This window comes from Oryza glaberrima, chromosome 2 (assembly GCF_000147395.1).
Source record: "Oryza glaberrima chromosome 2, OglaRS2, whole genome shotgun sequence".
NCBI classification, from domain to species: domain Eukaryota; kingdom Viridiplantae; phylum Streptophyta; class Magnoliopsida; order Poales; family Poaceae; genus Oryza; species Oryza glaberrima.
Genome location: NC_068327.1, coordinates 21,786,617 through 21,814,613, shown reverse-complemented (window position 1 = coordinate 21,814,613; position 27,997 = coordinate 21,786,617). Strand labels below are relative to the sequence as shown.

Genomic DNA, 27,997 nt, shown 5'->3' with positions numbered 1-27,997 from the left:
GCGTTTTCCTCGCGAGACAAACGCGAAGAGGAGAGAAAAAAAAAGGAAGAAGAAGAAGAAAGAAAAGAAAAGAAAAGAAAGGAAGGTGGAGAGAGATATTTCGAGGAGGAGTGCTTCCCAGCTCATTCCGCCGAGGTAAAATCCCCCTCCCTTTCCTCTCCCCCATTTCGGCTTCCGGTCGCGTGGGGGGGTAATCCGAGCCTCGTCGTGATCCCCCGCGAGTCGGGGGGAGCTTCGATTCGGCCCGAATCCCGCTTCTTCGATCTCGCCACGGGATTTCTAGGGTTTTAGCCCCTAGCCCCATCGGTTCTTACCTCCAATCCGTTTTGTTTTTGTATTTTTGTGGGGGGTTTGCGGCTTTTGAGTTTTTTTTTTTGACGATTCGAAGGGTTTGTTGGATTGCAGGTCGTGAGAGCTGCTGAGCGTGGAGATTTTTTCTTTAAAACTTTTTTGGGTGATTTGCTGGAATGGGGGATCATGTTGCGGTGGATGTTGGGGGGCTCATGGCGTCCCGGGGCGCCGGCGAGGAGGAAACGGGGGCGCTGATTGGGATGGTGGAATGCCGCATTTGCCAGGAGGAGGACCTCGCCAAGAACCTCGAGAGCCCCTGCGCTTGTAGCGGTAGCCTCAAGGTATGTTGTTTCTTCTATCCAAGCGAGCAGTTCTTGTTCCAATCCATATTAACGATAAAATTATTTTTGCCTCAATTTCATGGGATCGTTGTTGATATATAATGAATTATAGTGTTGCAAAGAATGAGGAGGTCGTGAAACCATATATCCATACCAATGCATGTGTATATGACGATGTGCTATGCACACACGCTATGCTTTGCGCTTTGGGGCTTAAAGCTATGTAGGACAAATAGCTTAGCGGTTGGACTGCATGCTGATTGGAACCTCACATCCCATAAACCAGACATAACTGGAGTATTTGATGTGACTTTTAATCACATCCGTGTATTATTAGTTGTGTTTTGGATACAATCTTTTCTGCTGCTATGGCTACTGATATTATCAGGAAAAGTAGCGCCATAAAGTGATTCCAGTATGAGTAAATAGGTGCATGCTTGTTATCATCATTGTTGCTTAAAGAGTTGGACAACCTTTTTTTCTTGGTGGTAGCTACTTGAGGCAAACTTATGGATGAAGTGATAATGGCTAGATATCTTTTGTGAACTGCCTTCAATTTAAGGCACCCAAGTCACTGTCATGATCTAACTGCTCACCATAATTAACTTTGATAGCATGCTGTGATTGAATCTGTTAAGGATTTTTTTTTGTTTTACTGTATTTCTTTTGTACGTCATGTCTATATTTCTACGTGTTGATCTACAAGATTTTGTTGTGCAGTACGCTCATAGAGAATGTGTGCAAAGATGGTGCAATGAGAAAGGAGACATAATCTGTGAAATCTGCCACGTGGTAAGTAATTCTTTCATGCTTTAGTTCCTTGTGGCATAATTTGTTCCTTCTATTCAACAACAGGGGTGAATATGGGGGCATCCTAATAGTTGGCTTACTCAATCCAATTGCATAACAATTCTTTTGGCATGCAAATATTAGCAAGAAAAGCTTTAGTTCGTTCCCCTTGACATATGATACGCAGTATGTATATCCCTTAGTCAAACTTCTCTTTCTCAGTACCTTCTTGTCAGGACTAAAAAAATTAGTCATTTGACCCTTTTCTGTTCTTAAAAAATGTTTAGCAGGTTGAATACATCAAACTTATTTAATTATTTTCAAATTCCAATGCATCATGTTTATCTACATGTTTTTCGGTTGGTCTGTGAAAATGTGACATCCTATGGAAGTATTAGAAAGTACCATAAGTAAATGTGATCATGTATCTGCATAGTAATGTAAGCTAGACTTTTTTTTTTTTAGCTTGGATTAATTTGGAGGATTACTTGATTCCATATGCATTTAATTATTCATGTTTTCTTGCGATTTAACTGTGAGCTTTCTTGCTGTAAATCAGATTATGAGTTTTTCTTCTCTGTTGTTCAGTCATACAAGCCTGGCTATACTGCCCCACCCCAGGTACATCATGATGAGACTACTATAGAGATCAGGTTGGTATCTTCATTCATGAAAAATCTTCTTTCGTATCCTAGTACTTTTGTGAATAAATTTCTGAGTGAATATAAAATAATCCCTAAGCACAATTCTTAACTTCTCGTGTCTCTATCTCGTCCTATTCTCCAGTAGTGGAGATTGGTCTATCTCTGGCAATCGGTTGGATTTACATGATCCTAGAATCTTGGCTATGGCTGCCGCTCAACACCGTTTACTTGAAGATGAGTATGATGAATATACTGCAACAAACAACAATGCTGCTGCCTTTTGCCGCTCCATATTTCTAATTGTAAGTCTTAAAAGGGTTAGCAGTTTATATTCTAGAAACATGCAATATTTTACCTTCTGTTAATGTAAATTCATGATCATTAAGGAGGATAATCTTGTCATGCACTTGAATCCCTTTACTTCTTTCTTTCATTGTTTAATACTGTCATTGCCCACCATGTTAATATTGGATTGGATGATAACTGATGTGTCCTTGCTTTGTCTATCCAGCTAATGGCTCTTCTACTCTTAAGGCATACGCTAACCATTACTAGTAGTGATGATGAAGATGACGCATCTGCTATTTTCTCGGTAAGTTAGATTTTTTTTATGCAGTCATGCTCTGCTATCGGTTCATGTTTTAACTTGGCCACACTTAAATTTGGCAAGCTATGACTCCTTGCAGTTTTAGTGTGTGGTTAACATCTGTTATTATTTAGTTGCTCCTTCATTGTGCATTTCACTAGTTGCTGATCTTTAACAGTTGTTTCTTTTGAGGGCTGCTGGATTTTTGCTGCCATGCTATATCATGGCTTGGGCTATTAGCATCATGCAACGTCAAAGACAAAGACAGGTTGGTGACTGTTCGAAATCCTTTTGTTCTTTTATGTATCCGCAATCCACAGGCAAAAAATATTCCAGATTATCTATAGCTTGCTATTTTGCACTTTTGAACATATGATGGTATAATAAGGGTTAGGCATGTCAAGCAACCAGAGATTCAAATTGTACAAATGTATGTTGGATATATTATGTGAGGTAGTAATTGCCATTGTTCCATTTTCGTCCACACCACACATACACAGTTGGGACCTGGCTATCGGGTTGGAGTTTATCCTAACTGCCTAAACGTGAGTCACTGTGTCAAAAAATCTAGTGTCTTGGTTGGTTTGTTTTTAAGTAGTCTCTTACCCGTCAGTTGTGCTAAGCAGGTTGGATGATGCTGTTTTTTCTCCCTATTTTCATATGAGCAAACAATAAAATTCGTTTGAGTTGTTTTTAAGTAGTCTCTTACCAATCAGTTGTGCTGAGCAGATTGGATAATGCTGTTTTTTCTCCCAATTTTCTTATGAGCAAACAATACAATTCGTTTGAGCATGTGCATCATTCTTTATCACAGGGTATATCCTTAATTTTCACCTGTTTTATTTATTAACAGTTTACATTATTTACTTTGGTGAATCAGGAAGAAGCAATGCTTCTACCAACTGAAGTGGCAATCATACTCCACCGAAATGGAAGGACTATGCAATTCGCCGTAGCGCCAGAATCTCCTACCACACCTCATCCAGAACAAGGGCAATAGAATTTGCTGGCAACAGGCATATCTTGTGAGTGCATACAAGATACCTTGAGCCTTCTACACCTTGACTCTGTGTACACTGCAAGCCGGTTGCACCAGCCACTTTCAATGGCCAAATTGCAGCAAAAAAGTGTTGCGTGTCTATCTCTCGATTTGCATAAACTTTGCAGCTAGGCTTGAATGCTTTTGTGATTGGCTTTCAGCTTCTTCTGTACATAAAGAGATTCCTTTCAATAAATGAATATAAGCTAAATTAACAAGAAGAATTCTTGTTCCAGGGTCACTAGACTTGTTCATGGCTTCGTGCTGTGACGGGCCAGCTACTGTTCCAACAAATCCGGAGCTTCTTTTTTTTTTTTCGTCTTGGTCTGTTTACCAATTCCTTCTGTTTTGAGAACCACAATTTTCACGTCTGTGGAAGCCTGTAAGCTCTACACACGCAAGCCATGCTTCAATTGCATTGACCCGAAAGCTGAAACATGACGGCTGTGTTTGGAACCCCATGTTCGCAACCACTCTCCTTTGTTTTCTGCGCGCATATTTTTTAAACTACTAAATGATGTGTTTTTTAAAAAAGTTTCTATTAGAAAGTTGCTTAAAAAACCAAATTAATCTATTTTTTTAAAAAAATTAGTTAATATTTAATTAATCATGCGCTAACGAACCGTTACGTGCTAATGAACCGTTTCGTTTTGCGTGCGGAGGGAATCCACTGCATGCGAACACAGCCGAAGAGAGTACTTGTATCAGAGGTCAATGAAAAGGGTGTGTGTAACGTGTAATGTAAGGGTAAGCCGTTTGGTGCTCGTAAATGATCATCGGTACAATCTATTGGACACGCGAGGCAATACCAGAGAGCGAGAACAATATTTTACTATCTGATGTATCGGTTACTCACTGATGGACAAACATAATCCATGCCTGACAATACAGAATAGCTAATTGATTTTTGAGTTCAGATCAGATAAATAATTAACAGAAGTGCCTCTTTCAAAGAGGTCAAGATGGCCGAGTTGGTCTAAGGCGCCAGTTTCAGGTACTGGTCCGAAAGGGCATGGGTTCGAATCCCATTCTTGACAAATATTTTGTCTTTTTTAATCACCGGCATTTCTCAAATTTTCGATCACCGGCTCAATCATTTTCTCTTTTTTAATCCCCCGCATTTCTCCTTTTTATTTGTTTTTTTTTCCGTTGTAGCACTCAAATTTGCATTTCTCCTTTTTATTTTTTTCTGACACTTAACAAACACCGTTGTAGCACTCAAATTTTCAACCGCTACAAGGCACAAGCACGAAATTGACAATTATTTTATCTTTTTTAATCACCTGCATTTCTCTTTTTTATTTGTTTTTTTTCTTACACTTAACAAACACCGTTGTAGCACTAAAATTTTCATACAACACAAGGCATAAGCACGAAATTCTTATTACATCTAGTCCAAACAAGATCACACGTTGCATCGGACAGGATATTGAGAAGAACAGTTATTGATCAATGATCAAAGAGAGAGGCCGCATGAGTTCAGGATTACCCAAGAGGTCTGAAGGATTGAAGTCTCTCGTTTAATTCAACAACCAGAAGCTCGATGAGAGTAGGTACAGAAAAGCAACTATTAGTACCAATTACTTTGATGATTGCCTGTCCTTCATTCACCTTTTGAATCTTAAGAATCTGCTTCACAATCTTCTGCTCTTCCACAAAGAGAACTCAGAATGATCCTGCACCACACAACTCTAAGATGCAAAACAATATGTTTCACAGTTTCTCTAAAAGAAAGTACATGAACACAAAATTCTTGGACCCACAGAAGGAAGCCCCAAGAGTTGAAACTGGATCTTCATGAACCAGAAGATCATTCCCCTGCAGTTTTCTCATTCTTTTCATTGATGCAAAACTCTTCTTTTATTTGATTTACATCGCGATGTATACATATTGCCTCAAAACCTTTTTCCTCCTCAAGCTACAGCCTTGCACACACTTCCCTTGACTGTACAAGTATTTCCTATAAGAAATCTCTCCCTTTTGAGTTCTGAACATTTTCAGAGAACAAGTGAACCCAAAAACACCCCAAAAAGACAACACTTGATTTCTGAAGATCATCCAACCTAGCATTTGTTGTGAATCGGGTCAGATCCTCTCCGGACACGCCGCTTGCTCATCCTGTCGGGATCAAACACCGTCGATGGGGAAGAAGAACCCGTCGCCGCGGTGTTCTTCTCCGTCGACGTATCAAATCTTGCAGCTGCAGCAGCAGCAGCAGCAGCAGTGACAGCAACAGCAGCATTGCCCTCTGCAAGCTTTCGCGGTTGCTCAGCCGACGAGGCATTTGCACTGCTTGTCTGTGCAAGAACACCCAGGCTTCGGACGGCAAGAACCTCCGGTGTGGAGGCAAGAAGAACAAGAACGACGAGAATGGCGAGCTGATGGCAGTGAGCACCCATTCTCAATCGTAATCAACCTCTCCTCTAGCTTGTGATCTAGCGACTGGAAAGAAAGTTAGCAGTTCTGTGCCTATCTGAACTGGAGACAGAAATGTGCAGGGGTGGAAGCTAAGGAAACTGTGAGCTGTTTGTGTCTGTAGATATAGGGCCTCTTGGATTTGCATCCATGATAGTGAAGAGTGAGATCTTGGTCCAAAAAGAGTAAAGCTCAAAGCGGATCGGCCTCAAGAGATCGCTTTATACCAACATGGCCATTGTGGCAAGCAAGCAACAAGGAATTATTCTCCAAAGTGAAAGAAACTGCACTATGCAAAATCGAAGGCTGTTTAGGTAGATTCTGCAGGAGTTGTTTTTCAAAGAAAAGGTACTCCCTCCGTTTGAAAATATTTTACATAACGGAAATGGATTACATCTCCGGCTTCTTCTGTCATTAGACACAGCCATACTACACGATCTAGCGATACTACATGCATGCCATGAAACACATATATTTTTAGTTTAGTTATTAGTAAAAAGATTAATTATTGACTCTGCGGAAAACAAGGACGCCTCATATTTTCAAATCGAGGTAGTATCATTACAGCCCTTGTGAAGCCCAAGTTTATATTTGAAACAAAACTATGATACTCGTATTAATACTTTATGCTCCATCGCAGGGATACATCATCTTTGCATGAACTTTGGAAGCTTCTCTCTGAAGCAAGGCAACACGCTTCTCCATGCAAAACAGCACAGGGAAACACATCTCGTTGTGCTTTCTTTTTTACTGGTAGTAGTAGTTTCTTGTGCTGTAGCTGTTGCTTTATGTCCCTTTTGTTCTTTCATCATTCCTGGCTTGTTCTGTACCGCCTCTCCTTTTGCTGTGGATTTAGTGGGGTCCCAAAGCAAGCAGCACCGTTCAAAGATCCAAAGGAGCAGCCGCAATCGAAGGAAGGATCCATCTGATATTAAATCTAAGCAACATTCCATTCTTGTTCTTTCACTTTGTTCAGGACTTGGGGTAGATAATCCCTTCATTTGTTTAGCTTAAAGCATAAGCTTAAATAATGCAAGGTGGTATTATATATTATCTTGGTAAGTGATTAGTAAGATAAAATAAGGGACTTTTGACAACATTAAAAAAAGATAGATAGTTAACATGTTCAATGGTGTTACATGCTTGAAATTGGTAGCCACGGAACTTTTATTCTAGTTTGGATGACGTGGTACCTATAGAATTTATGTGATTTAGGAAATATTATTTTAGTAGATCATCTTATTGACAGAAGTTGGGAGTTTGTCCCATTATACCCTTTTTTTTAGTTTTTCTATGTTCATTTCTAACTTCTAAGACTTTTTGACTGTGTCCATAGATAGACTGGAGATGTAATCCATTTCCATTATCTAAAAAGTTAACATGTTCAATGAAGCTGGTACCTGTGTGTAACTGCACTTTACCGTTCACCGATAGTTCTGTCATCTCATACGAAAATTGTGAGGTGGATTTTCGTATAGGACATACGAAAATTGTGAGGGTACTACTTTTATCACATACCACCGATCAATAAACATATCATAGTGTGGATTAAATTTTCACTAATTAATTACTTAATTCACATTGCTATCACTAATCCATCAAACTTAACCAATGCAATCGAGAGAGCAAACGCAGTCGTCTTAAGGATAGAGAAAACCATTCTGATAGAGACGAGTTCAGGTCATGTTTGGAAGGAATATTGTGAATTTCGTATAGGACATAAGAAAACCATTCCTTTCTCTCTCGAAACACAGCAGCCACACAACCGATTCGGACTCGGTCTCGCTGCTGCTTGCCTTGCTTCCTTGCCGCATGGCTCAGCCACCACCTCGGCCGACTCGGTCTCCATCCAAATATCCAATCCAACCGAGCCGCTACATACTGTGTTGCACAGAACGCGCACACACATGCATGTATCGAGTACTGTAGCAACCATATACTCTCCAATTTTTCTACAAGTTTCCTTTCGAACCTCGATATCACAATCAGACAAAACAACCATTTCTAAACATAGATATCACAACCTGACCCATATTAATCACACACACTCACACCAAAATCTACATATATTCTCGAATCAATTCATTGATTAAATCATTCATACAACCAATTGATCATCACAAAATATTAATCATGACAACGATTTCACACAACCACAAAATGTTATAAGGATCAACAATATGCCCAAAGAATATATATCAACCATGGATCAGTAGAATATAGCACTGTTTTTTTTAGATAATCTTATAAAATGAACATTTATCTTCACATGGCATCCTTCTACAATTTCGTAATTCCTTAAAATGCCTACCTAATATCATTGGTGCAAATTCAACAGAAATTCCTATCAAAATTAGTCATTGTAACATTATAGTTAGAAAATACTAATATTAAAGAACAGTAGTGTTTATTCAAAACTATTTCGATTTACTTCACGGAAATCTCATATATACATGTTCATAGATTTATCTTAAAAGTAACATTACAATATTTCGGATAAAAAATATTATTATAATATTGCAATGTGAGATGTAGACATTTGCAAGCTATACAGATTGGGTTAATGTTTAACATTTAAAAACGTACTTTGTTGAACTACTAGAGTGATATGCTCCCAGGTGATCAGTGGTAGATGGCATGTTTAGTTAATAGCATGGTCAACCTGTCACTAGAATAGTAACATCATTAAAAATAACTGGCAATATCTTGTGAGACTGGTGGATTGAAAAACAAAAAGTAGTTGGCAATCTCAATTAATTGCAAACTAAGGGGGCAGAGCAAATACGTATACAACCACGTACATTACGTGCATGGCTAAGATGCAAGACGTTATATAGGTTGAGAATAAAAATCCTATATTTCCATACTCTTTGTTATGCAAATGTTACATCAGAAGTTTTCACTAATCGGGATAAACAGCATTAGAAGTACAAGTACCATTTGAAATTCGTAAATTGACCCAAGTAGGGATGGCAATGGGGCGGGTCTGGGGCGGGTTGGGCTGGAACGGCCTTGCACCCAACCCTCGACTTCTCCACCCAGCCCTGGCCCCTGGTGCAGTTGCGGGGCCAAATCAACCCCCACCCCCAGCCCCTTCGGGGCCCCGCTGTCGGAGGCGGCAAAGGCAGAGTCTCGCGGCGCCGCTAGCTCGCCGGCTCGCTGCGCTTGCGCTCCGCTGCCCTGCTCACCGCCGCGTGGAGAAATAAGGGAGAGGGGCGCGTGGCAGGAGGCTTGCGTGCGCCACCCGGTCGCCGGCTCGCCGCGCCCACACGCTGCCCGTCGCGCTGACGGTCCGCCACTTGTGCGCTGCCCGCCATGCTGCCCGTCCGCCACCGTGTGAAGACAGGAGGGATTGGGAGAGAGGCGAGAGGGAGATTGGAGGGCCGGAGGGACGGAGGGTAGAGCGCGAGATGGAGAGGTGCACTGGCGTGCTGGCCACGGCGGCTAAGGAGTGAGGAGGGTGAGTCTGAGCTTGGGGGAGTGGGGGTGGGGTGTATTAGGGTTAGGGTTTTCACCAAGTTGAGTTGGGTCTAATGGGCTATAGTTAGAGTTGGCACTATATTTAGAAGTCTAATATACCTCCTCCGGCCCAATTGTGGCCCTAGCCCTCACTCCCGCCAGGGTGGAAACTACACCCGACCCCGGCCCTACGGGGGAAATTGCCATCCCTAGACCCAAGAGTCCAAGTTATCGGCAAAGTCAGCGCTCGGCAACCTTGTGTGGCCGCCCAAGCTCGACACGTTAGAGGTATTCGGCAACCTACAAAGAGTCCAAGTTAAAAATCTAGCTAAAATACGTATGAGTTCAACTGACCCAAGCCTACAAAACATAGGCAAATCTAGGGATGGTCCTGGGAAAAAAAATCCTAGCCCGATTCATATATATACATATGTGAAAAGAAGCTTTTGAAAACAAAAAAGCTTGTTTTTAATATATTATGATGCACATTTGATCTGTTCATACTTTTAACTTGAAGATAAGAGATAAGCATAAGCATACCCAATCTGAAGCCACAGAGATCAAGATGGATCTATCGCCATATCTGATCTCGCCGCGTTCATATTCGAGGAAGAAGACAACCCTGTCGTTGACTATGTGGGGTGTTCCATGCCTCCAAGTCGATGATAACTAGACAGATTATCCTAAATATTGTATTTGTGTGATTCTGATGAATAAGAACAACACCGGCTTCGGCCAATAGGAGCAGGGCTATTACAAATAAAGGGCCTGAACCAGCATAAAAATCCTTGTCTCCGTATCGATTACCTCAATCTCGCGTATACCCTGGCACCAACGATCCTTATATACTCTACAAATATCGTAGCTATGATCTACTTCGTCGACAACGCCTTTTACCATAATAAAGGACTAGAGTTTTCTCTCCGTTGGTGCACTTGAGGAGTTGAGGAATTTAGTCCACTCAATGTCATCCCGCCAATCTGGCATCCGCTTAAGCGTTGGGCCAAGCGGACATTCGACGTCCAGATTAAGCCCCACATGTGAGATCAACTGATCCATCCGTCCATGTGAGGTAGGACATGCGTGTCATTTTTAAAGTAAGAGAAAAGGCTATCTTGTGCAATTTGGCTAATGTGGCATGTGAGATTCTTAGCGAGCTTGTAGGGTTTAATATATACTTGGAAGTTGGGACACACTCCCTTAAACTACACACATAACAACATCGAAATCTTTTATCCTTTCAACTATTAAAAAAAGTACTTATGTACTCCACACAGTTTAAATAAAACAACATGATATTAATATAGCGGTTTTTTTGCCTGCCTTAATACAACGAAATGATAATAGTGAAAACAATATAGGGCCTCACCGGTTGCCCAAAAACTTATTATAAGCCGTAGCAGCTTATTAGAAAAAAAATATAATTTGTGTGTAAAACTAAAATTTATGTGTTTCCAGTGACTTAAAAGTCAATGCTGAAAAAAATACGTTAAAAATATTTTCAAATCAACTTTAAAATTAAAATTTTAAATTTAACTTTGGCTTAATCCTTTTGGGGACATCCGAGGCTAATTGTAATTTGCAATATCTGAATCATCCGGCCCAAATCTAGTACACACAACACAACACACAACGAGCGACAGCAGCGTTGGGACGGCCGGCCGATTGTTAGGGTTAGGGTTTTAGAAAAACCCCCCGCGCGTAGACAGGCCCACGGGGGGATCATCCGACGGCCCACCCCACCTCCAAATCGGCTCAAACCCTGCGCCGGCGCGAATCTCAGCGCCGCCCGCTATATAAGCCCCCCGCTTCTCCCCCCCCTCTCCGCTCTCCTCCAGCTCCGCCTCCGACGCGCGCACGCCTCTCCCTCCCCTCCTCCTCCGCCTCGCCTCGCAGTGTGGAAGAAAGGAAGGAAGGCTAAAACCATATCGAGCGCGCGAGCGAGCGAGGGCTCTCTGCTTCCTTGCGATGACGGCGCCGGCGGACAAGGGGAAGAAGGCCAAGACCGACGCCGACGGCGGCGCCGCCGAGGAGAACGAGCAGATCGACGGCGCCCTCGTCCTCTCCATCGAGAAGCTCCAGGAGATCCAGGACGAGCTCGAGAAGGTGAGCCACCGCCCCCTCCTTCGCGTTTAGGAGCTAATCTTTTTTTTTTTGGGTGACATGGATGTGTCCTGTGGATTAGGCTGCGGGCGGGATGCGAAGGGGGGGTTTGGGAACCTGGGGCCGTGTCGAATTCGGGTGGAATTTAGCCTTTTGGGGTCTGTGATTGTGGTTGGGTGGAATTCTTCGCTTTCGCTACCGACCGTGGTGTTGCGGAGGGTGCGGAACATTGGGGTATTAGGGCTGACAGAAAAAGGTTTGGGTGTTTGGCGAAAGGCGAATTCTGCTAGGAAGTTACAGGGATTGGGGTCGAAATTTAAGTGGTAGCATTAGAACACGATTGTGTGTTAATAGTGTTATTTTAGAGATATGCATGAAAGCTCTGCACGCAATCAATTTTACTAAGTAATGTAGAGTATCATGAGAACTTTGCATTGGTAAGTACACTGTGCTGTAGTATACTTGTAGAAGGTGTTATCATCAATACATGGGAGCAAATATTTTTAGATGGTCTCATACCGAATAAGATAGTGTGGTGCTATCATCAATACATGGGAGCAAATATTTTTAGATGGTCTCATACCGGATAAGATAGTGTTTTATATGTTGGTAACATGCTCCTAAGAGACAAATATGCATATATATTTTTTTTTTGTCGAATAGCGCCCGTCTTGTTTGACATCATAAAAACCCAACTTTTGGTTCCTTGTCCTACTTGTCGATTGCCATACCCTCGGATAGCACCGAGCTTGTTGATTAGTTCACAATCTGAATTGTTGGACAGCTCAATAGTATCAAGTTTGTAGTCATGTAGCTCACTACAGCTTCACCATTGAATCAGAATTATTTTGAATCCTGAGGGGTTTTATAGTTAGCACTGTATAATGTCCCAAACTGACCTTTTTTTTTTTTTGGTTACCGCCACCTAATATGGAGTTTCCGTGTATTTCTGTCTATTTGCCGTATCCTTTTCTCCTTTGTATTGTTGTCTAAGTTTAGTGACTGTCCATTCATTCTTGTGGCGTGTTGGCTGTCTAGAATATAGGAAGAGAAGATAGCGCGGTATGCTTATGTTAGTTTTATGTATTGTTTACAGGTCAATGAGGAAGCTAGTGACAAGGTTTTGGAGGTCGAGCAGAAATACAGTGAGATTCGCAGACCTGTCTATCTCCGAAGGAGTGACGTTATCCAAACAATCCCCGACTTCTGGCTGACAGCGGTTTGTGAACACCTCATTCCATAATAACGGGCCCCCCTGTTTTTTTGAAACCTAACATTCTTATAATCTTACCTATTTTTGTTATGTGCTGATTACAGTTTCTGAGTCATCCTCTACTTAGTGAGCTTTTGACCGAAGAGGATCAAAAGGTACCTTTGTTCTTTGTTGTTAATAAAATTAACTTTAGTATACTTGTACGTTTGTATGACCGCAGAATGCAATTGGACAATACTTGCACATTTTTTAGATGCATTTAACTTATAAGTTTTTCTTTTGCCTTAATCGCAGATGTTCAAGTACCTGGAGTCTGTTGATGTGGATGATTCTAAAGATGTCAAGTCAGGCTACTCCATAACTCTTGTAAGTATCATTGCACACATGTATAGTTTTATGTTGCATGTTTTAGTTGTGCTTATGAATGTAATATGAACTGGCAGACCTTCTCCGAGAACCCGTACTTTGAAGACAAAGAGCTCACGAAGACATATGCCTTCGCTGATGACGGAACAACCACAATAAATGCTACTAGCATTAAGTGGAAGGAAGGAATGGTATTGTGCTCTTTTAAAAGCTGCTTCTAAGTGCTTGTATAGAAACGGCAAATCTAATATCTTTAATAATAAAATATACAGGAAATTGCAAATGGGAATGCCAAGAAGAAAGGGAGCAAGCGACCATTGGTTGAGGAAAGGTGAGTTTCTTCTGCCCATCTCTTGCCTCCAGCAGTATCATGTCTAATTGTTCCTCCAGTAATTCAAAACAATTTCTTGTCTTCACTTTACTTATTTCCAACTACATGCTGATGTTGAAGTATTTGATGCTTGTTTCCTATTTTGTAGTTAGTAGCTCTGCCATTATTCTGTTGGGTGGTTGTTTCAGGGTTAAAATAACTGTAAACGATTAGTGCTTTTACTTCCATATAGCTATTACTATATAAACAATTAAACACACAGTTATATTGTGTGCATCCTCTAGTAATTTGTGAAAAGATAAAGGGACTCTTTGAGCAGCGTTCTCTGCTACTGAACTCTTTCGCATTTGCTCAAGATTTGCACCAACCTTTCCAAAGGTGTCATATCACTTAAGCGGGTGTTGATGCTTCAATTATACATGGTTACAAAATTGGGTTGGCATGATAACTATTAGAAGACTCTGCACTTCTGGATTTTGTATTCTGTTCTTCAAACTGTTTATTACTGCATGCTTATATTTATCTTTTAGTTAGTACAATTTTTCTTGTTGATTCACACTTAGTGCCCTGTTTCTGCGATTCTGTTATGATCCAAAATAATGTCGTGTAGATTACTTGTCACAGCATCACTATTGCTATAGGGATCAGAATTTAGTTTCTCTTTACATATTTCCTCTTAAGTTAATTGCTGTTCTTTGGATTTCCTTTAATTATTAGTTTTTATCCTTTGGGATCTACCGCTTCTATATATGGAGGCCATTGTTACCATTATTGTTAAGAAAGATCAATCTAGCTGCCCGCCTGACCATCTTCTTGGCTGTGTTTTCACCCTATTATCTAGGTTGATAACAATTCACTTGAAACATTGCTTATTCCTAGTACAAGCAAACTTCATTGTGGGCAATGATACCTTTCAAGTTATCACATTATTATTCATTCAGCTTTGTTAATGATGGATTGCAGAGACTGTTCTCGACAAGTACTTTCTGATATTCTTATTTTTCCTATGTAATATATGACTTTTTTGGCATTAATTTTAAATCTTGTCCTGTGGTCATGGGTGGTGCCCTGCCAAAACAACGTTTTCTGTTGGACTCCTTGTTGCATGCTTGATGTATTTTTTTATATATACAAAATCGTAAATCAGAAAAAATATGTGAAAATCTTCTTCTGCCTTTCTTGCAGTTTCTTCACCTGGTTTACTGATACAGAGCACAAGAGTCTTGCTGATGGTGTGCAAGATGAGGTAACCAATTTGTGTCTAACCTGTCCTTCTGTTAAGAAAAAGCTTTCTTGATGTTCTTTTATTCCTCGAGCATGTTTTCTTAGCTTTTAATCTTGCAGGTGGCTGAGATCATCAAGGAAGACCTGTGGCCCAATCCATTGAAGTATTTCAATAATGTTGGTGACTGTTTTTTATGAATCATTTTATTTCATATCCTGTGTTTGGGGCTTTGGACCTTATAGATCTGTCATTGCAGGAGGCTGAAGAGTTAGGAGAGGATGACGACGAAGAGGTAATAATTTCTTAATGCAACATGATGGTGTTCTTATGATTCTAGGAAAGAGAGAATCATATGCTTGGCTTAATTTGGGTACACATGTTGTAGCACTACATTTCCATGCAAAAATCTAAATACTGGCTACTAGAGTAGCAATTAACTAGTCACATGCAAGACCATTTTGTACTTTGAATTGAAAGCAGGAATGCAAGTGCTTTTTTTTTTTGTTCTTTTTATCTGCTTCACCTTCGATGTTGACTTATTTCTACCTTTTTACCTGGTTGTTTGCAGGGGTCTGATGCTGATGAGGGTGAAGAGGATGAGGAGGAGGAGAACTGAGTCTAGGATGTCAGATTGCGATGGTGCCGATCGTCTGCATTTTGTGGATGCTGTCACTCTGAAGGGCGAAGTTGCGTGACCCTCGGTTGCTTCTTTCTTTTTTCTTTTTGATGACTTAGCTGGAACCCTTAGGAACTGTTTAATGCCTTATGGAGTCCGTCGTATTTTCGACTCAAAGGAGACACCTCTATATCATAATCTGCGTATAACCATGGAAGACATTTTAACCTGCTGATGTGTGGTTCATTGCGCTGCCTCTGTTGGTGCTGTAGGGTGTTCGTTCCTTTGTGCTCTCTGTCTTCTTTTTTTTTTTGTGTGTGTGTGTGGTCGCGCTGGCATTGTTGCCAGTCTGATGGGCTGTTATTTCTCCCTCTAGAAAGAGTGAAAAACCTGGCTTGTGATCATGGTTTACGAAACCGTGCGGGTATCTCATGGTTATCTCGGTTATTACATGCTGTAATTTTCTCAATTCGGTTATTACATGCTGTAATTTTCTCAATTTTTGAAACTACGATATATCTCACGATAACCACGTGGTTTTCGTGGTAACCGTCAAACCACACGGTGGTAACCATCCCAACCATCCCAAACGGTTTGGTAAAACCTGACTTGTGATTGACTTCCTGCATGTGAACTGATGAACCTTTGTAGGGTTCAGAGTTGGGATTTTCAGTCGCCGATCGTAGTAGGGTTGGTGAATATTCCATCCAAAGGTGGAGGTCCCGATCGCTTATCTTCCGGCACTGTAGCATAGCTTTAACTCATCACTCTTGTGTCACTCTCATACAGATCACTCATCCCGCTTTTGCCAATGCCATACAGGGAAGGTAACGTGCCTATTTTTTTATTTATTTTTACACTGGAGAGACGTTAATGGGGGCATGTAATTTGGTACTACTACCATACGTAGAAAATAGGATGAGGATGATCCGCTGGAGAGCCTGGATGGTGATGAAGGCCTAACGTTCCAGTAATAAATGCTATTGTGTGCTAACCTACTCTTTAGCTCCAAGCCTCCAACCGATAGTTTTGGCACGATATTTGTGGTTTCTAAAGTTAACTAATACTACAATGTAAGTAATTTTTTTTAGATAAAAAGATATTGTCAAACTAATTTTGGAAAGCATGAAGCACAAAATTAGAATGTGAGCTTAAAAAGGTACTCCTATAATGAGAAATATAGATGGTAAACCTGCCACTCAATAGCAAATACAACAAAAAAAAAGTGGAGAAATATCCAGTTTTACATCTTCACCGTAATATGCGCAAATCTCGCTTGCTAGTTGATATGAATACGTATGTGAAAAACCTCACTCGTGTAAATACGTCTATACCAACATGAATACATCCGTACAGATATCATATAATCAATACTACTTGATATGAACAAATCCGTATATATATATATATAAAATATACACCACCAATTAATACCAGTACATCTAATAGCCGAGTAGTAAATGCCACATTCAACCCCATCCAAAAATTCACCCCATGCTTACCTGGCAGCAAAATAAAGGGATAGGATCAAGCCAAACTTCAAGCCACAATTCCCCAAACCGATAAAACCATCTCCCACTGTCATACGAACAGATTAAAAACAAAAACAAAAAAAAAAACCCATCTCCCGCTGTCTTACGAACAGATTAAAAACAAAAAAAAAACATCTCCCGCTGTCATACGAACAGATTAAAAACAAAAAAGGATTAAAAAAACATCCCTGTGCCTCTGCCGGTGGGCCAGCCACACGCCTTCAACCTCTGAACCACCACCATCACCCCTCCTCGCCCTCTTTAAAACCCCACAACTTTCCCTCTCCAAAATCTTCATCTCCTCCTCCTCCTCCTCGTGCTGCAAATCCGCGCGCGTGCTCGTCTTCTTCCTCTTCCTTCTCTCGCTCTCTCTCTCCCTCCTCGAGGCCGCGACGCGTACGACGGCAATGGAGGAAGGCCGCCGTGGCGACCGCGAGGCGAAGAGCGCGGCCGGGTGGACCGCCCTGTCGACGACGAAGACGACGCTGGAGGAGAAGCGGCGGCTGCAGGCCAACGGGAGCGTCGGCGGCGACGCCGGGACGAGCGGCTTCCGGAGGATCGTGCGGCTGTTCTTCGCCTGCATGGTGGCCGGCGGCATCCAGTACGGCTGGGCGCTGCAGCTGTCCCTCCTCTCGCCCTACTCTCAGGTTAGCTACTCTCCCACATGCCTCTCTCTCTTCCTCTTCGTTTACCTTGGCTTTGCTCTCCATTGGAGCGTCCATGTTTTGTAACATTTAGCTCGTGTTCTTGGCGGTTAATAATTTCTTGGTGCTGTGTTCCTATCTTGTTTTTGCTTATTATTAATCTTTGTTTGACTGCAGACTCTCGGGATTTCCCACTCGTACGTTTCCCTGACATGGATCTGCGGACCAATCGCTGGATTTGTGGTGCGTGATTTCCACACGAGTTCATCATGCAAAAACAAAACAAAAAAAAACAAATCCTGTTTTTAAGGGAATTGTCATAAAAGGGTCAAACGAAGAACCGTTTCATATCGAGTATATATGTTATTTCTTCAATATCCAAATCTACAATAAATGCATGGGATTCACTGCGTATTTTTTTCCACTCCAAGTCATAAAATAAATGCAAAATTTGATGAAAAATAGGTAAGTAGTATATGAGATAAATGTGCTCATTTATTTCTACCGTCAGGTGCAACCCATCGTCGGTTACTACAGTGACAGATGCACCATGAAGATGGGCCGCAGGAGGCCTTTCATCCTTGTTGGCTGCCTCATCATCTGCATCTCCGTAAGCTCATACCAAACACAACGAACTCACTTCATGCTATTGTTTTTCTTTTCCATCTAGATCTTACCTATATGATTATATCAGACAAAGATATCATGTTTCATCATGGTTTTTTTTTCTCTTTGTTGATTGATCAGGTCATGATCATCGGTTTCTCGGCGGACATTGGACGTCACCTCGGTGACACCAAAGAGCACTGCAGGTCTGATCTTATCTCCCTTGTGTAGCGATGGCAAAGTGTTTGTATTTGAGCATGTTTATTTGTGATACGAAATATTCCATGTTTTGTTGCACACAGCACGTACACGGGTCCTCGCTGGTCGGCCGCCATGGTGTACATTGTTGGCTTCTGGTTCCTTGACTTCGCTAACAACACTGTCCAGGTAGTAGCATACAATATCTATCATCCATCACGCACTCAGATTGATCAATGTTTCTGAAATTTTAAGAAAACACGAATGCGCACGAACTTCTGAATTCTGATCATAATTTTGCTGATTCTCAGGGGCCGGCTCGTGCCATGATGGCTGATCTGTCAGGTGAGCTATTTATCCATCCATGTACCATGTTACGGTCTTGCGATATTCATCAAACTTGTAATGGTACAACTAATTTGATCCATTGATCGATTGTATGATTGCTTAATTTGCAGCTGGACACCATGGCCCCAACGTCGGCCAGTCGATCTTCTCCCTGTGGATGGCTATCGGCAGCGTCCTCGGCTACTTGTCCGGCGCCAACGGGAAATGGCACGAGTGAGTCATCTACAAAAATCATCTTTCATTTTTTGTCCTCTTTACTTCTCAAGCATTTGTGCTGTGTTGGCTAACTATGGTGTTCGTTCGATCGCGCCATTCGTCAGATGGTTCCCATGGCTGAAAACCGCGGCGTGCTGCGACGCCTGCGCGAACCTCAAGGGCGCCTTCTTCACCGCCGTGGTGAGCACTAAACTACTACTCCGTACTCCCTCCGTCCTATAAAAACCAACTTAGTACTGAATGCGACAGTTTCGTAGTCCGATTTATTTTTTGTGGGATGGGGAAGTATACGATATTTTGTGATACTGAATTGTTCTATGGTTGGTTTAATGATGCTTAACGTTGCTTTCTTTTGCTTAATCACTAGCTACTCATCGTCGTCAGCATGACGGTGACGATGTACCTCGCCGACGAGATGCCGCTGGACAAGCAGGACGTCGACACCTCCGGCGGCGGCGGGTGCGCCGTGTTCGTCGACCTCTTCAAGAGCCTCAGGAACCTGCCCCCCGCCATGTTCAAAGTGCTCGCCGTCACAGCCGTCACCTGGGTACGTACCGTACCGTTGCACAAATATCGTGCCTCCGTGTCGTCATCAAGTTAATTTAGATCTCTCCTATATACGTCGTTCTTCCGCGTTTGGTTACCGATGCACTCGCTCACCGATTCGATCATACGAAAAAGTCGCTGATCTGCACGTAAAATTTTCTCGTTTTTTTTTTTTTGCAGCTGTCGTGGTTCCCCTTCATCCAGTACAACACCGACTGGATGGGACGGGAGATCTACCACGGCGAGCCGCAGGGCACGGCGGCCAAGGCCGACGTGTACGACGCCGGCGTCAGGGAGGGCGCCATGGGCCTGCTCTTCTGCTCCGTCGCGCTCGGCGTCACCTCCTTCGTGATCCCCAAGCTCTGCCGCAGGCTGACGTCCAAGGTGGTCTGGTCCATCAGCAACTTCCTCGTGTTCGCGCTCATGGCGGTGATGGTCGCCGTCGGCATGGTGTCCATGAGAGGGTACCGGCCGTCGCTCGCTGCCGGACTCACCGGGCCGGACCCGACGCTCAAGGCCGTCGCGCTCGTCGTCTTCGCGCTCATCGGCATCCCCCAGGCCGTATGTGTTGTGTTTTTCATGTCCATTTCTTTCTCTGAATTTTAGTTGCTCCTTGTGGTTGCTTGCATTGCTTATTACTGTTTGCTGCAATGATCTTTGCAGGTGTTGTTCAGTGTTCCATGGGCCGTCGCGTCTGAGGTTACTGCTGAGGAGGGTGGCGGCCAAGGTATATCTCTTCATCTAATTCCTTTGAAATTTTTTACATTTTTGCCTCCATATTTGCTGGAGTGATAAAATCCTGGTTTCTTGGATTGATTGCTCAGGTCTTGCCATTGGTGTCCTCAACATTGCCATTGTTGTCCCACAGGTAAGATTAAGAGCCGTGTCATCATCTAGAAATTTGTTTTTCAAATGACTTTTTTTCTTTCAGGCACTAATTCTCATTTCGTTGTTGCTCTTGTCATCAGCTGGTGATCGCGCTCACCGCCGGCCCGATCGACGGCGCCTTCAACAAGGGGAACACGCCGGCGTTCGGCATCGGCGGCGCCTTCGCCTTCATCTGTGGAGTCCTTGCGCTCATCTGGCTACCAAAGACAAGGGGTGTGTCCAACGCCGCCGTCGTCGCCGGCGGTCACTAGTGCGAAACTCCATCAAAGGCACCACCCGGCCGGCCTATCGCCGATCGATGTGCCATGAATTGGGAGTGCATGAGACTCTGAAAATTTTCGCTACAAAACAAACTCAATGTTGATTCGTTCGCTGTGTTGTCCTTAGTTTTTTTTTCCCTACTCGTTCATGTCCATGTGAGAGTGTTAAGCCGTAGAGGACAAAGAGGAATTTTCCTGGCTGCCTTGTTTATTGGCAGATCTCAGGAAACCCAAATATTTTAAGATGAAGAATTGTTCTCTCTGCTTTAGAGTGGTAGCAGCTTCTGAACAACGAGAAAAAAAAAAGAAGACATTTGCATGACAGTTTGTTACTTTGTCTGGTCCACTGATTTGGATATTATTATTGACATCTTATAATAATTTCCTCTACTAATAGGATATACTATATAGCAGAGCAATAAGTAGTTTCAACAATAAACTGAAACAAACAGTTATAATCTTTAGTGAATTTAGGTAAGTTTTATCCATGTTGGAATTTGAGTGTTTGGCCATGATAGCCATCTGCATCTACACATGGATATGCCAACTAATGGTCGGCAGTGCATTGGTAATTCAGGCCCATCAGGCTCACATGTGAATCTTTATCTGTGCAACTGACGAACTTCTAAAACCACACGTTTAATTTTTAGCCTTACTACATTCAGAACAACGGGCAGGTCGAAATCAAAAGTAGAAGCCCCTTCTGACATTGATCACGTGATGGCACCCGTCTATCTTGCAAGGCTTTGCATGCTTCATATATTGATTCACTGTAAATTTTACTGTCCTTTGAGGGACCTGGAGATACCATTTTTTAGTATAAATTTTGGGAAGCTCTAAATTCATATTTCAAATGATTTTAAATGGATGCTAGACGGAAGAGACCGGCTACTTGGATACATATTAAGTCTTCCTTTAGCTAGAACAGTCAACATTCATTTTGCTAGAGCTTTTATCAGGTTCATTATGGTAGAACCTGCCCAGGTTCAACACAATATGGATGCTCGTGTATATAGCTAATTATTATTTTAGTGATATGCACGCAATTTAAAGAATTCATTGATAACAAGATGACTATGATAAACTTCGTTAATTTCAAGATATACTTGCCCAGTTTTTCAAAGGCTCTTGTAGGGGTATGTGTATATGCATTTATAGGGAACGTTTATATTTATACCGTGTTTTTTTTAAAAAAAGCACTTTCTGAAAATTGGCTTGAAAAAGGTAGTATAGATTTTGTTATTCATGCATGCGTAATACACATATGGACTTGGAAGGGGCAACAATTGGGGATATTTTTTTTTTTAAAGGAAGATGGCAAAAGAATTGCTGGTTATATTAGAAGGAAAGAGTAGAGTCTTACAACAGAGTTACAGATGGTAAAGAAAAGTACAACAAACAGCTAGAATAATACAAGAAAAGAGAATTAGGGCGGTTTAAATGCAAATTCTCTGCCCAAACAATTGGGGATATATCACAACTATTAACTCCCTGATAAAATGCTTGATCTATCCTGCTGCAAAATTTACCCTTTTTAATTATGTGCCATCCTGGTTTACTTCATTCTTAGCACACTTTAATACGTTCTGTTTCATTGACAAATGAGTAACCTCCGATTTTGGTTAGTTGACATATTTGAAATCTCTGCTTTGATATGAAAACGTACGGGGGCCTATATAAAGTTGTATACCATGAGCGTGATCGATCGACAGTTCATCAACACCTACAAAAGCAAAGCAAGCAGAAAAGTCATGGCGCCGATGACTTCCAAGATCGCTGGTGCCCTCACGTTGGTGCTGCTCCTGGTGCTCACCGCCGTGACGGAAGGCCAAGTCCTGCCGACTCCCTGCTGCCGCATCGACTGCTGCGACGGCAAGCCCGAGTGCTGCGATCCCGGCTTCGCCGCCACCGTCGTCGCCATGGCTGTCACCACGCCTGCGGCGGCTGTGACGACCTCCAAAGCACGACCAGCGGCAACGACTGCCGGCACCACCATGGCTCGTAAGGTTTCTGCCGGAAATTAGCTAGTGAGGTGCAAATGAGAGCCTTATTAGCTCACTCTTTGGAATATGTGTGTTGTGTGGATGTTTATCTTGGGACTTGCGCAGGTTTGCTGAAGTGCTAATAACAACAAACTTTGCTCTTGCAATTGTTGGCGATTCATTCAGCGATGCAAACTGAATCCCAATCTTTGCTCTTGCACCATTGCTCAAACTCGTGCCGTGTTTTTTTTTTTACTAAAAGGAGTTTCAATCGGTGGTGGTTGGTTGACACCAAATTGTGCTGTATGTGTTTGTCAGTCACTTGTGATTTTTTTTTTACAGATTACCTTTGTTGCACTTTTATGAAAAACTGCTGAAGATTAAGGTATCTGTTACTGCTTGCTGGTTCTCGTGCTACTGTTCTCTACTGTTTTTTCTGAATTCTACAGCTGGTGCTGCTGCTGATGTCCTGTACTGTCGAGGCCACGATCAGGAGTCTGCGAGCGTGATCTCGCAGAGGGATAGGCGGAAACAAATTTCAGTTGGTGATTTTGTAGAGGGCCCACCTTTTAGTTTTAGTAAGTCAATTTTAGGCAATCTTTTGGAGGGATCTATATTTTAGCACCTCAAATTTTATTTAGGATTCACATAAGAATAATTTTGGGAATGAAATTTTGAGATACTCTTAGTGATGCTCTGAATCCAAGTGTACTTAGGGCATCTTCAATGTATCTTACCGAAGTCAGCAATAGCGTGGGCCATAGTAACAGAGTAGTAGTAGTTATTCACAACATCCACAATGTTTATGTAGGGGATGGGAAGTAAGGTGGGGCCTGCTTTAGAAAAATTCGCAAGCTTTCTGCAGACATTGGCTTGATGTGTCAGAAGGAAACATTGTTTATTTGCTTATACCTAGTAGTAGCGCTACGATCCGGTATTAGTTCTTCACCACCTCCACAGTGTTTATTACCAGGTAATAAGGTAATATTTAATGCTTACTACCTGCTATTTTGCTATATTATGGATGCCCTTACGACGCAGACTTGTAGCTATGGGCAACGTTAGCTGGCCTAACAAACTACCGGGGTTTTTGGCTCGGTCCGTGGTGACAAGTCCATAACCCCAACAGGTGGGGTTGAGCTTGGAGCTGCACTTCATACTTGATATTCTACCTTGGCAGCATGATGGAGGCCTACCAGACTAATTAAAGTACTCATGATGCATTTGTGTGATGAGTGATTTTAAGGCCCTCGAGGAGGTAGCAGGTACTATATCGTGATCTCTCTCGGTACCTTAGTATCAGTAACAAATTTATATCAAAAAATTTCAGCCATCAAAAAATTTCCCTACTCTATATATATGACACCATAAACCAGGTTCGATGCATCAACAAGAAGAATGTGGAATTAATTTTGTATATCATTGCAAGTAAAACAATAAAAAAGAAACTAATTCATCCATGAGGAAAACATATATTCATTAATTTCTAGTTGAAAATTATAAATGTACATAAACTAACGCTATTCAACCGTGATAATAAAATGACAAAAAAAGGACAGTTGTTAAAAATCTTTGGCGAATAATATCACTAAACAAAATCGACAAAATAAGCATAATCCTAGCTATATGCTATCCTTCAAAGAAAAACAACCACGTATATATCATTTGTGGTTTTTTTCTCTTCAACAAATCAGATGCTTCTGTTGCCACTAGGATAGTGAGATAACAATAGCTAATGTATGTTTTTTTTGCGTGGAAAATCGACCAACGGTTTCCTCTTAAAGAAGCTGATAATTAATGTGCAATCTAATGTTGTGTCGTATTATAAACGGTTACAAAATCTCTTGTAGGGGATACGACTATACGAGCCAATACACGGTTTCCTTTGTAAAGAAACGACAATATAGATATTTATGCAAACTTCGACGCAAACGATAACATATATCTTTCTGGGACAAACGACAAAAATACGATCTAAAATGGATATGATTCTTCAAAGGAAAATAACAAGGCATGTAACGGTGTTTACCATATCTTCTTGGACGCCACATCATAAACCATGCGATTTATATATATAGTGTGAGAGTAATCTTATATATTCACCGCAGGTAGTATATTCTCAATTGAAAAAAAAAATCCACGGAAGCATTATAATTTGCTCTCACATTTCGTGCACTACATCTTCTCGGTGGTCCCCCACTTCTCTCCAAAACAGAAATCCAAACGAACCGCACGGCAGTGATCAGCTATAGCTTTAACAGAAGTTGCCGCTGGGGTTCAGCATCGAGAGAAGAGAGATCGAACAAAATAAAAGCATGCCATGCCAACGCACTATGCCTGGTATCCTTAGCCATCCAGGTAGGAGAGAATGTCACACACACTGACACATACACACCAGCCGATGGATGGAGAGCTAGGCAACCGTTGTGGCTGTGTACTCTTTTGCTGCATCATCGATAGATCGCTCATCCATCGTCCATCCCGGCCCGGCACTGCACACACGCGCGTAGTACCATGCACCGTCCACTACGCTGGACCCCACACACTACCCCTCCCTAGTTCGCCTTCCACGTACGCACTTGGCGTCGTATCTGCAGATCGATCCTAGCTGCTAACACTAGCGGGCGCGGGGCGGGGTTAGCAGTGCACGTCACGCTACGGGGGTGCCGGGGCGCGTGAGCTAGCACGGGGCCTCCCTCCTCTCTGTGGTCACGTCTCCTGCTGCTCGGGCCGCTTACAAAAGGGGCCCCCCACCCCGTCTCCTCGCTACAGCTACACCACCACAAGCCTAGCGAGCTTGGTTGATTTTTCGTGTGCGTGCGGTTGTGTAGGCGAAATCCTCCGGTTTTTTCTCGTAGTTTGGGATCGATCGATGGCGTCGTTGGGTGGTGGTGGTGGTGGGCAGGGGCCGCCCAACGGCAGCGGCGTCCCAACCAACCGGCCGGTGTTCACCATCGAGGGCCGTGTCGTGGAGCCGCCCACCCTTACCGCGGCGCAGCTGGACATGATTAGGGTATATATACCGCAACTTCAGTTAACTGATCGTTCTAGCTATATGTATAGCTATAGTTCATTAGTCCCGTAGTACGTACATCTGTAGATTTTATACTACGTGCGTGATGATGTTGATTAATTTCTACTCAGTATAGTATATGCTTATCAGTGTTTTTATGATAGAATATTTCTCATTTAGTTATTTCATCATACTCCTTGTTAAATGAAAAAAAATAATTTTGTATATATGTATCCATTTATTTCGTTTTGGGTCGTGAAAAAGTCGATGGATTAGTCCATCAATCGATCTGACTCTTATTTAGGTCATCTGCATGCAGTCAATGTATCTCTCGTCGCTTGGTGCGCCACCTGTCAACGGATTCTATCCGGTATATATACTACTACTCCTCGCCATGAAAATGATGTACTATCCGTCAAGTTAATTAGCTTTGATTTATTTTTGGTAAACAAACATTAATTCCTATATATATATATATATAATATACATCGACTGGGTTATTCATGAACAATCATTTCTATCTGATATACTATATGTTTTTCTGATTGGCATGCATGCAAAAAAAATTTCCCACATGCAGGGCGCAGTACAGTATACGAGAGGAGTGTTCGTCCCTTCAAACGAGTACGAGGCGGCAGGGGCAGCTCGGGCTGCCAAAAGGGCCAAGCAGACTGACATTTCCGCTGAGAACGAGCTGGCCGCGAAGACCACCGGCACCACCCCACCACCAGCCGCGCCGAAGAAGTGATGCCCGCGAGATGGATACATGGCGCGCGCGGCCGGCCGGCGTCGAGCTCCATCGATTCCTCCGGCGACCGGCCGGCGTGCGTGCAGGCGACCGACCCAGCGAGCGAACGAATAAAATCAGGGGCGCCTCCAGCCTGGCGGCCTCTGAGCGTTACTATCTACTACTAGCTGTAGTATTTCTATTTTCAGCGTGAAGACTGCGTGATAATTAAATAAACGAGGCCCGGTAGAAATTAAACCATGCGTTTGTGTGGTGTGTGGCATGGTGGACAACTCATATGCCGGTTTGATTTACCTGTATGGCTCTGTGTGAATGTGTGATCCATAGATATGCTCGCCTGCAGTGTGTTGTGGTTTTTAATAATTTGGTGTGTTCGCGCGTGTGTGATCTTGTTTGTTTCCGGTCACTTGTTTCTTGAAATGTTTCATCGCCATGCATGCGTTTCTGTTGTTGTTTTTGTTTTAACTGTTGGAAACAGGTGGTGCAACGTGCAGAGCGAGGAGCTAGCTAGGTTGCAACACAAGCATTGGGTTGCGCCAAATCAGACAATGATCGGCTGTTGTGAAGTTTTGCAGGTGGTGATTCTAGGCGCATCGACCTGAAGATCCTCGGAAGCTCGATCGCTTGAGGTTAGGCCTCAATTCCTCATCGATCGGGCTCATCGCGCCATCGAAGCCCGAAGTTCTTTCTTTGTGTATATCTTCGCATGTGTAGCCTGCAGGAACGTTAATTAATTTGTATATATCGTTCGTACTGCAATATCATCTCTTTGTAGTTCAGGTTTGTCTCATGAAAATTGTTAATATATTTTTACCAGCCATATTGGATCAAGATGTACATCATGTACTACCCATCTATATACAATACACGTGATTACTCACGAAGATGAGAGGCCTAACCTTGAACTGTTGACCAAAGTCAAGGAGTAATATTACACCCTCAGCCGAGAAACCAAAATATGTCGACGTATAGCAAAGTCGCAAGGAGGAAAAAGCGTTCGACGGCACGTCATAGCAATAAATTAATTCACTCAAATTCATCATTTATTTTTCTAGCTTGTTCTCATTGGTCTGAGCTAAAATCTGCAGAATATGCTAGCTTGATGTTATTTTACTCTATGTACTATAAATTAAAATTTGATTTTATTGCATCAACCATTATGGAAAACTGAAAAAAGTTATAAATTAATTGGATGTGCATTCATGCATGTATATCTGGACTTGATAGACACAAATTAGAGAGAGATTGCAACTAGTACTACCTCCTTGAGTAAATGCAAGCTTTGTTTATATCTGAGTAAAGTCCATCACCGGTCCCTAAACTCGCAAATTGACCGTTCAGGTTCTCAAACTTGTTCGACTGTGTCATCTCGGTCCCTAAACTTGCAGATCACTCGTTTAGGTCCTCTAATTTGTTCAGTTGTGTCACCCGGTCCCTAAAAACTTTATATCAAAAAATAATTCATATTTTTTTCATGTGAACTCTAATAAAGACAAACTTTATATCAAAATTATAGCCCTCGACGTGACCTACAACTTTGTAGTTGAAAAGTTTTTGAATTAAAACTGTTTAGGGTCCAAAATATTGTTGCATGTTTA

At 42.3% G+C, this 27,997-nt stretch overlaps 4 protein-coding genes and 1 non-coding gene across 6 annotated transcripts; all 5 read left to right on the top strand.

The window, feature by feature from the left end:
- The first annotated feature begins 3 nt into the window (after positions 1-3).
- LOC127764558 (uncharacterized) lies at positions 4-3,931 on the top strand. Of its 2 annotated transcripts, none has more exons than XM_052289451.1 (8): positions 4-135; positions 406-632; positions 1,353-1,424; positions 2,010-2,074; positions 2,208-2,367; positions 2,577-2,657; positions 2,830-2,919; positions 3,532-3,931. In XM_052289451.1, the coding sequence occupies exons 2-8, from the start codon at positions 468-470 to the stop codon at positions 3,649-3,651; spliced, it is 753 nt and encodes a 250-aa protein (XP_052145411.1). In that variant the 5' UTR covers positions 4-135; positions 406-467; the 3' UTR covers positions 3,652-3,931. The 2 variants fall into 2 exon arrangements, with proteins under 2 accessions (XP_052145411.1, XP_052145413.1); XM_052289453.1 differs by lacking the exon at positions 4-135 and adding an exon at positions 142-306.
- A 715-nt stretch (positions 3,932-4,646) lies between these two features.
- Positions 4,647-4,727, top strand: TRNAL-CAG (transfer RNA leucine (anticodon CAG)). Its single transcript has one exon. It is a non-coding gene; the product is annotated as a tRNA-Leu (tRNA).
- A 6,657-nt stretch (positions 4,728-11,384) lies between these two features.
- On the top strand, positions 11,385-15,685 carry LOC127763921 (NAP1-related protein 2). Its single transcript, XM_052288728.1, has 10 exons — positions 11,385-11,670; positions 12,764-12,886; positions 12,985-13,035; positions 13,175-13,246; positions 13,324-13,437; positions 13,519-13,577; positions 14,763-14,823; positions 14,922-14,978; positions 15,059-15,094; positions 15,371-15,685. Exons 1-10 carry the CDS (start codon positions 11,533-11,535, stop codon positions 15,416-15,418), a joined length of 759 nt encoding a protein of 252 aa, XP_052144688.1. The 5' UTR covers positions 11,385-11,532; the 3' UTR covers positions 15,419-15,685.
- A 1,565-nt stretch (positions 15,686-17,250) lies between these two features.
- LOC127761638 (sucrose transport protein SUT5) lies at positions 17,251-20,990 on the top strand. The gene is made up of 13 exons (XM_052285962.1): positions 17,251-17,597; positions 17,772-17,837; positions 18,106-18,204; positions 18,342-18,406; positions 18,503-18,587; positions 18,710-18,743; positions 18,857-18,959; positions 19,067-19,142; positions 19,330-19,509; positions 19,689-20,069; positions 20,172-20,235; positions 20,333-20,376; positions 20,477-20,990. Exons 1-13 carry the CDS (start codon positions 17,358-17,360, stop codon positions 20,645-20,647), a joined length of 1,608 nt encoding a protein of 535 aa, XP_052141922.1. The 5' UTR covers positions 17,251-17,357; the 3' UTR covers positions 20,648-20,990.
- A 4,481-nt stretch (positions 20,991-25,471) lies between these two features.
- Positions 25,472-26,744, top strand: LOC127764808 (uncharacterized). Its single transcript, XM_052289729.1, has 3 exons — positions 25,472-25,651; positions 25,971-26,021; positions 26,232-26,744. Exons 1-3 carry the CDS (start codon positions 25,511-25,513, stop codon positions 26,397-26,399), a joined length of 360 nt encoding a protein of 119 aa, XP_052145689.1. The 5' UTR covers positions 25,472-25,510; the 3' UTR covers positions 26,400-26,744.
- The last annotated feature ends 1,253 nt before the right edge of the window (positions 26,745-27,997 follow it).